This window comes from Thamnophis elegans, chromosome 15 (genome assembly GCF_009769535.1).
Source record: "Thamnophis elegans isolate rThaEle1 chromosome 15, rThaEle1.pri, whole genome shotgun sequence".
Lineage (NCBI taxonomy): Eukaryota > Metazoa > Chordata > Lepidosauria > Squamata > Colubridae > Thamnophis > Thamnophis elegans.
The window spans coordinates 9437092-9453069 of NC_045555.1; the positions used below are offsets into that span (position 1 = coordinate 9437092).

At 49.7% G+C, this 15978-nt stretch overlaps 1 protein-coding gene across 1 annotated transcript in view; it reads left to right on the forward strand.

The window, feature by feature from the left end:
* Positions 1-14445, forward strand: part of IGSF21 (immunoglobin superfamily member 21) — an 80080-nt gene extending 65635 nt beyond the window's left edge. Inside the window, exons 6-8 of the mRNA XM_032232209.1 lie at positions 1340-1811; positions 12569-12654; positions 13662-14445. Of these exons, the coding sequence (XP_032088100.1) occupies positions 1340-1811; positions 12569-12654; positions 13662-13883 (780 nt within the window). The 3' untranslated portion in view covers positions 13884-14445. The remainder of the gene's footprint in view (positions 1-1339; positions 1812-12568; positions 12655-13661) is intronic.
* Positions 14446-15978: the final 1533 nt, after the last annotated feature.

Here is a 15978-nt window from a genome sequence, read left to right on the forward strand (position 1 = left end):
ACGCAAGGCAATTTTCTCTTCACAGAGACATTCAAAAGGACTTAAACAGGCGTTGCGCTCCTCACTGCTCTAGCTATACAAACATGACCCCCTGTGGTGTCCCCGCAATCTTGTCGGCGTAGACATCGCTGCCAATGCAGTGGGTTCCCTGGCAGGATCAAGTGTGTTTATGTGGGTGTGGGGGGTTGCTGTTGGGTTCCCATGCTACAGATTGACAGAGTTGGAAGGGACCTTGTAGGTCATCCAGTCCAACCCCCCACCTGCCCAAGCAGGAGAGCCTACACCGTTTCTGACAGATGGCAGTCCATTCTCTTCTCGAAAGCCTCCAGGGACGAAGCTCCCACAACTCCAGTTCCATTGGCTGTTTGTTCTCATGGTCAGGAAATTTGTCCTTATTTCCAGGTTGAACTTCTCCTGGATCAGTTTCCATCCATTATTCCTTGTCCGGCCTTCAGGTGCTTTGGAAAATGGCTTGACCTCCTCCCCCTCTCCTTTCTGTGGCAGCCCCTCAAATATTGAAACGTTGATTGGAGAGCGTGGAAAGGAAAGGTAGAGGCAAGGAGGAAGAAAGGAGATAGGAGAGAGGGAAATAGAAGGGAGAGGAGAAGTAGGAGAGAAAGAAGGAGTGGAAAGAAGAGAGAGGAGGAGGAGATTTAAGATTTAAGATTTAGTTTATTTGTATGCCGCCCTTCTCCGGGAGGGACTCAGGGGGAAGTAGAGAAGAGAGAGATGGCAGAGGGAAACAAGGAGATAGAGTGGAGGAGAGAGGGACAGGAGATAGGATTGTGGTGAAATAGGGTACAATAACATGTATTGAAAGTAATAGCAGTAGAAGAGCAAATGGGTTGAGGGAAGGATATAATGGACAATACAAAATAATTTCTGCAGATATAATGTTGTGGTTAGATGTATGAAATTAAAATAAAATAAAACTTTTTCAATAAAAAATATATTGGAACATTGCTATCATGTCTTCCCTGGTCCTTCTCTTCACTAGAGGAGAGGAGAGCAGTGGAAATCTATGGGCCAGTCCTTGGGAAAGAAGAGGCATTGCTGCTAGCGAAGCCCCACCCTAGCTCTGGGGATAATAGAAAGGGGTCGGAGATGAATAGATATGGCAGACAACTATTCATCTTCCAGCCGGCTGGACTTGTTAGCTTGCAAGAGAAACTTTTTGCCGGGGCTGCCAGTACTCCTAATAAAGGAATCTTTTGAGTTCACGTCAGAGGGCCTGTCGTGTTTGGGGAGCTGGGTCAGAACAATACCTTTCTGGACTGTGCCTAAAATCATCGACTAGGGAGGAAGAGTCTTTTAATCTCTTGATATTTTCTTCCTCCAGGTTTACTTCAAAAGGGACGGAGAATTGATACAGGGTATCGCTCTGACGGAGCCCCCGGTCAACGCCGCCGGATTGCAGGATAGCCGAGCTGCCCGGAACCTCTTCCATCGGGACTTGGACGACACCAAGATGCAGCGGTCCCTCTCGCTGCTGAACGTGGAGGACCGGGGCGGGAGGCTCTACACCGAGGACCCCTTCCATGGCCTCACCCCCGACCGGGGACTGTTGCTCAGCCCCACCACCGAGAATATCCCCGAGACTGTGGTGAGCCGGGAGTTCCCGCGGTGGATCCAGAATGCCGACCCCACGTATTTCTTCCACCACACCCACATCCCCATCAGCGACGGCACTGTGGAGGTGCGGGCCATGCTTATGTGGACCCTTAATCCTCAGATAGACAATGACGCGCTCTTTAGTTGTGAGGTCAAGCACGATGCCCTCTCTATGCCCATGCAGTCCGAAGTGACTCTAGGTAAGAGCTCAGAAGCCACTTCCTGGATGTGTGGGTGGGTGGGGAGATGGGGAAGGGGTCTGCAGAAATAATCAGGCCCATCCCAAATCTTTCGGACATCAGGGGTCAGCTCTGTCAGAAATCAGGGGTCTCCAACTTTGGCGACTTCAAGACGTGTGGGCTTCAACTCCCAGAATCCCCCCAGCCAGCATGGAGTCTCAACTCTGGGAGTTGAAGTCCACAAGTCTTCATGTTTCCAAGGTTGGGCACTCCTGATCTAGGTCTTCGTGGGCCTCTGGGAGTTGACATTTTAATGTTTCCAAGGTTGGAGACTCTTGACTTACAGCTTTGTGGGTCTTTGGGAGTTGAAGTCCAGAAGTTTTATTGTTGCCAAGGTTGGACATCCCTGATCTAGACCTTTGTGGGCCTCTGAGAGTTAAAGTCCACAAGTCGTAATGTTGCCAAGGTTAGACACTCCTGATCTAGACCTTGTGGGCCTCTGGGAGTTGAAGTCCACAAGTCTTAAAGCTGCCAAGGTTGGACACGCCTGATATAGATCTTCGTGGGCCTCTGGGAGTTGACATCTTAATGTCTCCAAGGTTGGAGTCTCTTGACTTACAGCTTTGTGGTTCTCTGGGAGTTGATGTCCAGAGGTTTTAATGTTGCCAAGGTTGGATATTCTTGATCTAGACCTTTGTGGGCCTCTGAGAGTTAAAGTCCACAAGTCGTAATGTTGCCAAGGTTGGATACTCCTGATCTTGACCTTGATCCAATACTATCTTGGCCCTCTTTTACTTAGCACCAGCTAGGAAAAGATGACCTCTCATTCTGTATGGAAGAAGTCCTTGAGAAGGGCCTCCCGATCCAGGAAAAGAAACAAATGCCTCCCCACCAAGAATGGAAGCCCCCCTCCCCCAAAAAACCCCAAAGGGGCTTCCTCCCTCCTCTCTCCCTTTGCCTCTCTTCTTGCTCTGGAGAAGATTACAGCCTGCGTTTGAGCTCGGTCCCTGCCTGCTCGCCCTTTCATTAAATTTAATGGGTTCCCGGGTGCCATTCGCAGGAACAAGGAGATAATTCTGATATCTCTCCCTAACTAAGATCTCTTTTTTTTAAAAGAAACCCTCCGCGCTCTTCATTCCTATATATTTATTCCCCTCTCCGTTTTGTTCTACCTTCCTGGCTGGCTCATTAAAACGAGGACCCCTTTCTAAAGGCAGCCGTGAAAGGGGAGCTGAATTTCTCTCGCCTTTTATTCTCGCTGGTGGCGAGACCCTTCCGAGCTAACGAACCTTGGCAAGGCACGAAATCCGAGCAATAAAAGAAAAGGAGGAAGCATCCCTTCTTCCTCCTGTCCTTCCTCTCTCCCATCCATCCAGGAACCAAGAGGAAAGGATGAATCCTGGAGAGCTCCCTTTAATTTGCCACCTCCCTCGCAGCCTCCAGAGTCGAGAGTGGCAGCCAGTGGCTTGAGCATCCTTCCTTCCACGTCCTTTTATTTTATAACACCCCCCACCCACCCCCGTCACTGGAAAGCAGCAGCGTTCAAACACGTCACCTTCAAAAAGGATTTGAGTGTCAGCTCAGGACACGGTAGATTTGACGGGGTTTTTTTTAATTTATTTTGATCTCTGGCTGCCAAGCCCGTTGGCAGCTTTGCCCAACCTGTTGGGGAGGGGAGGCGGAGAATGGATGGATGGCACCGCTGCCCCCTTTGCAATCCATTTTGAGTAGTATTTACACCAGGAGTGCCTCAGCTCCACCATTGATCAGACTTGCTGTCTTATTTTGGAGTTCATCCGCTCTCTCTCTCTCGCGCGCGCGGGCGGGCACTGGGGAAAGGAGGCGAAATCTCCATCAAAAAGAGTCCTTTTAATCACTTTAGAGACGTGATTAAACGTCCTTTTCTTGATCCAACTCCTATCTCGCCCCCCCCCTTTCTCTTAGCCCCAGCGAAAGGAGAAGATTACCTGATGTTCTTTAAGGCGCTAATCCGGGGAAGGGTGCCCTGATCAAACGCTTCATTGAGTAGCATCTTTATAAGGGCCCCTCTGTCTCTGTCAAACCCGGCATTTACATATTAAAGACAAAATACCTTTTATGTTAATCCCCCAGTGGAAAAAAAACTGCCTCTGGCTGAGGGAGACATAAATCTTACACATCCAGAAGAATAGAACTTGGTCAAAATGACGACTGGGCTCGCAAGAAAGAAACCCAAGGCTCGCTCTTTTAGAATCGACCGAGTCTCTAGGCCTTGGGAAACGCCACACTTGGAATACGGCATCCAGTTTTGGTCGCCATGATGTAGCAATGGCGATAGCACTGAGACTTATGTACCGCTTCACATTGCTTTCACAACCCTCTCTAAGCGGGTTTACAGAGTCAGCCTCTTGTCCCCAACAATCTGGGTCCTCATTTGACTCACCTCGGAAGGATGGAAGGCTGAGTCAACCTGCAACCAGTCAGGATCAAACTGCTGACAGTGGGGAAGAGTTAGCCTGCAATACTGCATTCTAAACACTGGGAAGGGAGGGAAGGAGGAGAGAAGGAAGGAAGGAAGGAAGGAAGATAATAATAGCACTTAGACTTATATACCGCTTCACAGTGCTTCATAGCTGTCTCTAAACAATTTAGAAAGCTTCTTTCCCCAAAAAAATCTAGGTCCTCATTTTACCAAGATTAAGATTTAAGATTTAAGATTTAGTTTATTTGTATGCCGCCCTTCTCCGGGAGGGACTCAGGGCGGCGAACAACTCAAAAGGGGAAAAGGGGATACAAACACAATACACGTAATTAAAATACACAAGAGTCATACAACCGTACAAGTCGAGAGGGGAGGGACTCATCAACCCCAAGCCTGCCGGCACAGCCAGGTTTTGACGGCTTTCCGGAAGGCCTGGAGAGAGGTGAGGGTCCGAATCTCCGCAGGGAGTTCATTCCAAAGGGCCGGAGCTGCTACAGAGAAGGCCCTCCCCCGGGTGGTAGCCAGATGGCATTGGCTGGTAGACGGAACCCGAAGGAGGCCGACCCTATGCGATCTAACCAAGCTCTGAAGGTTAGAAGGCTGAGTCAACATTGAGCCGGTTAGATTCGATCTGCCAAACTGCTGGCAGCTGGTGATCAGCAGAAGGAGCCTGCAGTGATGCACTCTAACCAACGCTGCTCTAAAAGATGCGGAGACTCTAGAAAGAGTGCCGAGAAGAGCAACAAAAAGGATTCTGGGATTAAATAGGCTAAAACCTATGAGGAACGGTTGCAGGAACTGGGTATGTCTAGTTGAATGAGAAGAAGGACATGGGGAGACATGATAGCAGTCTTCCAATATCTCAGGGGATGCCCCAAAGAAGAGGGAGTGAAGCTATTCTCCAAAGCACCTGAGGGCAGGACAAGAAGTAATGGGTGGAAACTAATCAAGGAGAGAAGCGACTTAGAACTTCCTGACAGAACAATTAATCAGTGGAACAGAAGTTGCCTCCAGAAGTTGTGAATGCCCCAGCACTGGAAGTTTTTAAGAAGAGGTTGGATATCCATTTGTCTGAAGTGGTGGAGGGTTTCCTGCCTGAGCAGGGGGTTGGACAAGAAGACCTCCAATGTCCCTTCTAGCTCTTCTGTTATTCTACTCGTGGATCCCTGCCAATCCCAGAGAGGAATCCATCTCGACTCCGTTCAGTGAAAGGATTGCCAATGGCGGATTCAGAATATCAAGCAAGTTTGGATTGTTTTTTAAAGGTCTTTCTGCACTGAAACCAGGCAGCGCTGCCCCAGAATTGCTGAGCTTGTCGATCAGAAAGATTGGCAGTTCGGTGGGTCGAATCCCTAGTGCCACGTAACAGAGTGATCTCCTGTGACTTATCCCAGCTTCTGCCAACCTAGCGGTGCAAAGAGCACGTAAAAAATGCAAGTGGAAAAATAGGAACCACCTTTGGTGGGAAGGTAACAGCGTTCCATGCGCCTTCGGCATTGAGTCATGCCGGCCACATGAAAACAGAGATGTCTTCGGACAGTGCTGGCTCTTTGGCTTTGAAATGGAGTTGAGCACCGCCCCCCTAGAGTTGGGAACGAATAGCATATATGTGCAAGGGGAAGCTTTACCTTCACCTGCACTGAAACCAGATAGGGCTGGCCCAGAATCGATCTGAATTCTTCCAAACACATTTTAGACCAGTAAAATCTTTCCACCAACAAGTAAACTCGACTCGGTTCGATAATCTTTGAGTGAAATTGCAAACAAATTGGCACACTCCTAGTGGGGGTATTGAGCCAGCATGTCAACCCTGAAGCTGACTTGACCGAAGGCATCTTGGAGCTTAAAAAAAAACCTTCCACCAAACCCAGATTTCCCTGCTATTCTTGTGCTAAGAAAGTTTTCTTTCCCCCTCTGCAAATTCCAGATTTTTTTCCCTGTGTTCTCTTTTGTTTTATTGAAATCCCACCTCAATTACTTTTGCCGTTCCTATGCATTGTTTTCAACGATTGATGGGTTCCTTGGCAAATAAATGTCTTGGGGATTAGAGGTGGGGGAGGGATGTAGAAATGCCATCCTTGGCAGCAAGGTACTCCTAACAAGACATTCTGTTCTGTGCTGCTTGATAGAAGAATATCTCAAAGGATTCAACTTTTTTGCAGGTAGATACTCTTGGCTTCAAATGGTTGTCTTCATTGGTCTTTGGGACATAAGGACTCGCTTTTTAGTAGAGGGATAGTAGTTTAAAGGTGGCCGGTTAAAAATGAAGTGTAGATGTGTCATTTTCTAAGTAAGTATTCTGGAAACTAGGTAAAGGTTCCCCTCGCATATATGTGCTAGTCGTTCCTGACTCTAGGGGGCAGGGCTCATCTCCGTTTCAAAGCTAAAGAGCCAGCACTGTCCGAAGACGTCTCCGTGGTCATGTGGCCGGCATGACTCAACGCCGAAGGCGCGCGGAACACTGTTACCTTCCCACCAAAGTAGTTCCTATTTTTCTACTTGCACTTTTTACGTGCTTTCGAACTGCTAGGTTGGCAGAAACTGGGACAAATAACAGGAGCTCCCTCCGTTATGTGGCGCTAGGGATTCGAACTGCCAAACTGCTGACCTTTCTTATCGGCAAACTCAGTGTCTTAGCCACTGAGCCACCGTGTCCCTTCTATTCTGGAAACTACAGGCCCATTTTTCCAGTAGAGAAAGGATGCTCGTTACGTAATCCAATCCCCTATTCCTTGAGGGGGAGTTGAGGGAATCGGGGTTGAGGGAAAGAGGCTGAACCCGCAAAGCAGGCTAGAAGGAAAGCTGCATTCTCCTTAAGCCTGCCCTGAAGCCTTTGATCAGAGGTGTTTGCTTTTACAATCAGTATTAATGAACTGTTGGCAACCTCTCTAAGCTCTACCTGGGTACTCAAGGGAGCTGACGTTTCAGCACCGTGGAGAGCTCCGTTGAAGCCTGGTGTTGACTAAGCAACAGTCCTGCAAATTCTTCCTGCTGGAAAAAATTGTCTCCCAAGCAACCCATTCTGCCAACTCTATCAGATTCGGGTTTGTCTGTTTTTTAATGCCAAGACCTGAGACCCATCCCCACACCAACCTTCAAGCTATGGATCTTCTTGGATAGAGCTCTGTTCCAAAAACTCAGGAGGTGTTCTGACTTAGGCTTCCCCAGCAGCATGAAGCCAAATCCTCGTCCCAATAAACCCCTTTTATTTCATTTGCAGCGAATTCCTCACCAGCAATGTCCTGGCCCAGTCTTTCAAGATAGTTCACAAGTACACCTTTATCAGGTGTGGAGAGTGGCCAGGCCAAGATCTTTCAGATGCCACAATACTTGGCAAGAATGCAGGAATGAACTCATTGTCTCCTGCAAACTCCACTCCCCTTTCACTCCTCTTTTATTCCCTGTGAGAGGGACCATTCACCGTCCACCTGTGGCCTTACTCCCAAGTCAGCCCTTGTTCTTTAGCTGTTCCCTTCCTCTGGCAGCTCTGTGCATGCACACACTGGGAACAGGCTCCAGCTGTTCTTCTGCCTCACTGATGTCTGACTCCAAACACAGCTGATAACTGGCAGACAGCCCTGGCCCCATCTCTGCCTCTAACACGGGGCTTTTCTCAGAGCCTTCCCCAGCCTCCAGAACTGGCCCATGCTCCTCCCCAACCTCCTCCCTGTCCAACTCTGCTGGCAGCTCTGCTGGTGGGCTACAACAGGAGGTGCCAATTTCCTTCTGGTAGGTGAGCCTCTATATTAGCCAAATGAAGAACTACTCTTAAAAAGATGGATTTTCTTTGAACTGTTCTGTAGGGTGTGAAGAACCTGTGTCTTCCTCTTCAGATCCCCAAAGGATCCAGTCACTTCAGGCATGGAATTAATATGTTTATCATGGGGGCCTCCATCCAAGTGATCGCGGTGGGTATCTGTAGCTCTGGTGTAAGATGAGAGTGGAGTTTCACTCTCCAAGCTTGTAAATTGTAAACCGCTTAGAGAGGGCTGAAAGCCCTATGAAGCGGTATATAAGTCTAATAAATAAATAAATAAATAAATAAATAAGCTTGAGGTTGGTTTCCAAACGTTTCATTACCAGGTTAGGTAACATCTTCAGCAGAATTTAGAGAATGTCAATGTCGGCGTTCTTCTGCTTATAAGGATTTCGTGTGGTCAGTAGGTCTTGTGATGGTGAGGTCACATCAGATCAGGGTCTTGTGATGGGTCAGGTGTGAGTTATGTCTAGTGAGGGTCTTGTGATGGCTCTTGTGATGGGGAGGTCACATCAGGTCAAGGTCTTGTGATGGGTCAGGTCTGAGTTGTGTAAAGTAAGGGTCAAGTGATGGGGAGGTCACATCAGGTCAAGGTCTTGTGATGGGTCTTGTAATGGGCCAGGCATGGGTTGTGTCAAGTTGAGTGTCTAGTGATGGCCACTTGTGATGGGAGGTCCTGTCAGGTGAGGGTCACCTCTATCCAAGTCTTTGATGAATAGACAGTATCGAAGTTTCATTCTCACTTGCAACCTCACATGAGATCCTTCATTGACCACCATTGGACCAGAATGCTTTGCCATTTTTATCCCAGAATTCTTCTGGCTTCAAGTCCACCCATCCCCAAATCTGGAAGCAAACGAAGCTACAATTTTGATCATCCTGTTAAGCAAATTCAATGTTTCAGAATGGGATGGAGATGGTCACTCTTACAACTCCCAAGACATGCGACCTTGCACATCTGGAAATTGCAGTCCAGCTTCTCTGAAGGCAATGAAAATAGAGAATTCTGGTTTCATATTTTGGGTGCCATTGCCTTTTCTCTGTGTGTGTCTCTCAAAGATAATAAAAACAGCCCTTTTAAAGCAATGGTCACCAACTGGTGGTCCATTGACCACTGGTAGTTCACAAGAAAATGTTGGTGGTCCACAGAAAAATTATTTGCATTTTTTATATTGCACTAAATCAGGGGTCTATAAAAAATGCAAAAAAAAATTCTTATCTGTCTCCTGGGACAGATAAGTGCAATGAACGCTTGTGTTGCTGCAGAGTCTCCACCTTCTTTTTGCACTGGGGGGGTGTAGAAATTTCGACTTGGGGTCTGCTTTGGCCTCCTGGTGGGGGGCTTTGGGCGAAGGCTGGAGGGAAGAACCACTGCTGGTGAAGAGCCGGAGGGCCTCGTTCCAGTGGGGTTGCATCATGGCCTGGAACTGGTTGACCATCTCAGCCCACTGAGCCTCCAGGCGCCGGTCCCTGGCCTTGCCCTCCCGCAGGTCTTCCCTCTGCTTGGAAAGCCTATGCTCCTAGTCCTCAGTGAGGTGCTTCTGCTGAGCCTCCTTCTCGGTTAGATCCAATTTGAACTGAGCTGTTTTGCCAACTCTTTCTCCTGGCGGCTGCTTAGCCCCAGCAACTGCTTCCTGTTGGGGCCCTAAGGAGCCCAGGTGGACAGGTGGGGACTGGCTGGTAGGGGAGGGACGAGTAGAGGGGCAAGGCGCTCCTTAACATGAGTGACATTGAGCTGGCCATGCCCACCCAGTCACATGATCACCTAGCCACGCCCACCCAGCCGGTCATTAGGCCCAAAAGGTTGGTGACCCCTGGTTTAAAGGATGTTTTTTCTCTCTCTCCCCTCCATTCCATTTCTTGACACTTTGGTCCCTTCACTGGTTAGCGTTGTTACAAGCCAAGAGGACAACAGCAGAGATAGGAACATGTTACCAGCAGTAGGAGAGAAATTTCTAAATGTTTGGCAAGGTGAGAGAGATTGTGCTGTCCACCTCCGGATTGCAGGTCAATTGTCCTAGAATCAGGAGAAACCCCCTCAATCTCTCTGCAAAAAAATAGGAGAAAAATGGCCGGGGTCCTATTTACTCACACTCCCCCACCCCTCCAGCCCTAATGGCCTGCATGTCTGCAGAAGAACTTTTAAAGGTGTCCTTTTAAATTACATTTAACATCCGTTTTTGCTTTGATATCTCTAAGATGGTTTTTATAGCTCTTGGGTTCTCTCTCTGGATTTTTCGAACGGCCGGCTGGCTTTTGAGCAGAAAGGACTCTCTAAAATTGCTCTATTACTTGAGACAAGCATTACTGAGCTCCTAAAACTGTTGGCAGGCTGGGAGCCGTGACCGACTGAAGTGGCATCCTTTGCATTCCAATCCTCGAGCTTCCGAAAAGGAATACTACCAGGGGTGGTATTCACTTACTTTCCTTAAGGTAAAGGTTCCCCGCGTACATACGTGCTAGTCGTTCCCGACTCTAAGGGGCGATGCTCATCTCTGTTCCAAAGCCGAAGAGCCAGCGCTGTCCGAAGACGTCTCTGTGGTCATGTGGCTGGCAGGACTCAACGACGAAGGCGCACGGAACGCTGTTCCCTTCCCACCAAAGGTGGTTCCTGTTTTTCTACTTGCATTTTTTTACGTGCTTTCGAACGGCTAGGTTGGGCAGAAACTGGGGCAAGGAACGGGAGCTCACTCCGTTACGCCGCACTAGGGATTCGAACGGCCGACATGCCAACCTTTCTGATCGACAAGCTCAGCCTCTTAGCCACTGACCCACCGGGTCTGTTTTACTTTCCCTATCAGTTCGCACATGGCTTGCACAAATACACGGAGCTTGAAAACATGCTTAAATAGTCGCCCCTTTTTGTCTTAACTGTTCTTGCCTTCTGGCATCTCTGCCCATGCGCACACTGGGAACAGGCTCCCCCTGTTCCTCTGCCTCGCTAATGTCTGACTCAGGAGGCTCCAGAGGCAGCACATGACTACCAGATGGCCCTGGCCCCCTCTCTGCCTCCGATGCAGAGCCCTCGTCCAAGTCTTCCCCAGACTCCAGGTCTGGCCCATTTTCCTCCCCAAATTCCTCACTGTCTGAACTGCTGCCAGCTCCACTGGCCACTTGCAAACCACAACAAGAAGTGGCGCAGTGGTTAAATGCAGAACTGCAGGCTACTTCAGCTGACTGCAGTTCTGCAGTTCGGCTGTTCAAATCTCACCGGCTCAGGGTTGACTCAGCCTTCCATCCTTCCGAGGTGGGTAAAATGAGGACCCGGATTGTTGTTGGGGGAAATATGCTGACTCTGTAAACCGCTTAGAGAGGGCTGAAAGCCCTATGAAGCAGTATAGAAGTCTAACTGCTATTGCTATAACAAAAACTGGCCAAAAAAAGCCTCGGAAATGGGCAGAAAAAAGGCTGGAGAAGGGCCGAAAATGGGAGGCCAAAAACTTTTTGTTGTTGTTTTCCTCTTCTAAATTTCAGAGCGTCTTATAACCTGAAAAATACGGTACATTGTCTAAACTCAACTAAAAGGTGGGAGAGCATTGGTGCTCAAGTTAAGTCTTAGATCTTCCTCGGAGAATCCGCGGAGAAAACGAGTCATTCACACAATGTGTTTAACCTTGTTATGGATGGCTGGAACTGACTCACTTAAGAACTATCTTGGGTGCTGCGGGTGTAGAAGGCACACACAACCCCTTTCACATTCAGATAGTCCTCAACTTAACAGCAGTTCATTTAGTGACTGTTTGAAGTCACAACAGCATTTTAAAAAAGCGGGACCTAGGGCCCATTTTTCACCCTTACGACGGTTGCAGCCTCCCCATGGTCACATGCTCGTATTTATGTCGATCGCACTGTCCCGGGGTGGTGGGTCACCTGCTTCCCCTTTGAGACTTCCTCCCAAGCAAAGTCATTAGGGAAACCAGATCCACTTAATGACCGTGTGACTCGTTTAAAAATTGCTGCGACTGTGGCCAGAAAAAGGTTATAAAGTGGGACAAAACTCAATAGCTGTCTCACTTAGCAGCCTAAATTTTGAGCGCCATTGTAAATCAAGGACTAGCCGTATAATCATGTTAAAGCCGGGGTATCTCTGAGGGATGCATTGACTCAGGGGCTAAGACGCTGAGCTTGTCGATCAGAAAGGTTGGCAGTTCGGCGGTTCGAATCCCTAGCGCCGCGTAACGGAGTGAGTTACTTGTCTCAGCTTCTGCCATTACTTGTCCCAGTTCGAAAGCACGTAAAAAATGCAAGTAGAAAAATAAAGACCAACTTTGGTGGGAAGGAAACAGTGTTCCCTGCGCCTTCGGCCTTGAGTCATGCCGGCCAAATGACCACGGAGACGTCTTTGGACAGCGCTGGCTCTTCAGCTTTGAAACGGAGATGAGCACCGCCCCCTAGAGTCAGGAACGACTAGCACATATGTGAAAAAGGGGAACCTTTACCTTTATCTCTGCCAAATTCAAATGTCGTCAAGCCTCTCAGGGAGGGTGGAAAATTGGGGAGGGGGAGACAGGTAGGACCCCAGGAGGATACCAAGCATTAACCCATTTTCTTCTCCTGCAGTGGCTCCAAAGGGCCCCAAAATTTTGATGACCCCAACAAGAGCCCGCGTTGGAGACACGGTCCGTATTCTGGTCCAAGGGTTTCAGGTGTGTATGACGCTCATCTTCCCCCACCCCACCCGTCCCGCTCCCCAAAATCCAGTCCCTTGTCCCAGCTCAAAAGACCTCCTTGGTTTTTTATCAACTGTTTAGGTGTTTGTCTTCTAGATCACTTCTGGGAATAATTTAATAGGGGTTCTTATAAAAAGCGACAAAGACAGACAATTGTGTACCGAAGAAGATCAGCCAACTGTGAAAGAAACACCCGCATTAATTTGCTTGCTGTGACTAACTGGTCTTGGATGTGTGTGTGTCATGGCAGCTAAGAGAAAAATTGATAGTCCTGGAAGGTTGCTTTTTTATCCTGCCAGGTGTGTGAGAGAGAAAACTAACACACTGGGAGGCTGCTGAAAAGAGGGAGGGTAGGGGTGTGTGTGTGTGTGTGTGTGTGTGTGTGTGTGTAGTGCTTCACACATGGAGGGATGTGGCTCATCCCCTGGGGATTTGCTGTGCTGCTCCCAAGCATCTGGTGTAACGTTGGGGTGAGCTTTGGATGAATGGGTGCTCTTGTTGATGGTCTTCACCCACACCTTGTAGGAACATGTTCCAAGACAAAGGGGCTAGTTCTCCATCAGCGCAGTGCACAACTCACATTCAGGCAACAAGCGTGACAACCTAGTGAAGGGGAAAGCAATCTATTCTCACACCTGCCCCCGGAGTGGGTCTCCAGAGAGGGGAGAACTCAGCAGAAGCAGGGGTCAGCAACCAGTGGCTCTGGAGCCACATGTGGCTCATCCCTCTGCTGCGGCTCCCTGTTGGAGGCTCCGGAGGCAGCACATAACTCCCAGATGGCTCTTGCCCCCACTCTGCCTCTGACACAGAGCCCTCATCCGAGCCTTCCCCAGACTCCAGGACTGGCCCATCTTCCTCCCCAAACTTCTCACTGTCTGAGTCTGCTGCCAGCTCCGCAGGGACCACAACACCCATTTCTACCCCAGTGCTCTCGGTTGATCTGACTGTTTGGGGTTGCGGGGTGGGGGGATCCTTGGTTCCAGAACGAAGTCTTCCCCGAGCCCATGTTCACTTGGACCCGTGTCGGGAGCCGGCTCCTGGACGGCAGCGCCGAACACGACGGGAAGGAGCTGGTGTTGGAACGCGTGCCGGCCGAACTGAACGGCTCGATGTACCGCTGCACGGCGCAGAACCCGTTGGGCTCCACCGATACCCACACCAGGCTGATAGTGTTCGGTAGGAGGGAGCCCCCATTCCTCCATTGACGACTCATCTCGGCTCATCTCCCTACCTCCTAACTCATTGTTGACATCTCAACCATCCCATTCCTACCTTCTCATGGTCTCTTGATGTCTTTCCAGCTGCATGCTCCCTGCCAGAGAGGGACACCCCTCCCTTGGGAGTGGGAAGACTGCAAGGTTGACTTTATGGGGGGGGAGACCCCGCTGATCCATGTCATCCTTCCTGCTCTCCGTTCCCTCCTCCTCTCCTTCGTCAACCTCTAACCATCCCCATTGCAACTTCCATGCCTCCTCCTGGCACCAGCATCCATTCTTACCCATTCATTCCACCTCATCCTCGCATGTGTTTTTCCAATGCTCAATGACCGCCTTGTTGTTTTCTCCCCACCCCGCCCCCCTTTCTAATTAGAAAACCCCAATATTCCAAGAGGGACAGAAGACTCCAACGGTAAGCCCCCACCCCATCCTTCCCTCATCTAACCCAGCCTCCTTGTAAGACGCGCTTGCCTTGTCCATCCACGGCTGCTTCCTGGACGTTTAGCAAGATTTCCCTCCTGTTCTGCCCCAGTTTTCTTCCCTAAACCCTCTAGAGCAGGGGTCACCAACCTTTCGGGCCTCAGGGACCACTAAATTCATAATTTTAAATCCCGTGGACCACTAATATGATCTGCCTAATAACCGGATGGGTGGGCGTGGCTAGGTGGTCACGTGACTGGGTGGGTGTGGCCAACTCAATGTCACTCACATCGAGGGGCGCCTCGCCATCCTCTACTCGCCCCTCCCCTCCCAGCCACTCCTCACCTGCCTGCCTGGGCTCCTTAGGGCCCCAAACAGGTAGCAATTGCTGGAGCTAAGCAGCCGCCAGGAGAAAGAGTTGGCAAAACAGCTCAGTTCAAATTGGATCTGGCTGAGAAGGAGGCTCAGCAGAAGCACCTGACTGAGGACTACCAGCATAGGCTTTCCAAGCAGAGGGAAGACCTGCAGGAGTGCAAGACCACTGGAGGCTCAGCGGGCTGAGATACTCAGCCAGTTCCAGGCCATGTTGCAGTCCCACTGGAACGAGGCCCTCCGGCTCTTCTCCACCAGCGGCTCTTCCCTCCAGCCTTCGCCCAAAGCCCCCCCCACCAGGAAGCTGAAGCAGACCCTAAGTCAGAATTTCTGCCCCCCTCCGACCCCCACAAAAAGATCCCAAAGGGGGAGAATCTCTGCAGCAACACAAGCGTTCATTGCACGTATCCATCCCAGGGGCCGTAGTTTGAGGACCCCTGATTTAGTGCAATATAAAAAATGCAAATAATGTTTCTGTGGACCACCAACATTTTCTTGTGGACCCCCAGTGGTCCATGGACCACCAGTTGGTGACCGCTGCTCTAGAATCCATGCTCGGGGTCCGTATCTCGCTCGGCACACGATTTGGCTTCCCTTGCAGCTGGATCTCACTCCCTGCGCTTGCCATGCATGGCCCCTGCTCCTGCTTTCTTTCCACCCTGGCATGCTTGAGAAAAGTGCCTGCCAAAGCGAGCAATCCGCAGCGTCGGAAGGGATTACAATTTTGAACCCAGAGGCACCTTCTAAATCTCTCTTTTTCTCTCTCTCTCTTTCTTTCTCCTCCATCCTCCTGCCCAGGTTCGCCGAGTCGCCAATGCGGCTTCAGACTATTTCTGGCTATCTTCTTTACAGTGACTTTGGAACTGACGTGAAAAAGGAAGGGGTGCATTTTAGCAAATCGGGGTTCTCCCCCCACCTCACCCCCAAAAAACAGCGCCTCCATGTCTCCGTGGATCGACTTTTTTCTATTCTTTTCCTTTCTACCTTCTTTTCCTTTCCTTTTCTAAATTATTTACAGCCTTGTTATCAGCCTCTTTCTCTCCGTGTCTCCGGCTTTGTCATCCCGTTTAATTAAAAACAAACAATACAGAAAACCCACCGACGGTAACAGTATCTTATGCGCGATGGGAATAATTTTCTTGACACATTGTAAGGGGTGGAGCGGGGCGGCGGCCTAGAGGTGGTGCTCTCGGCTAGCAATCAGGAGCCAGCTCGATCCTAGGTAGAGGCAGTTGAACCCTAGGTAGAGGCAGATATTTCTCTCTCCGCTCACAATGAGAATATATCTGCT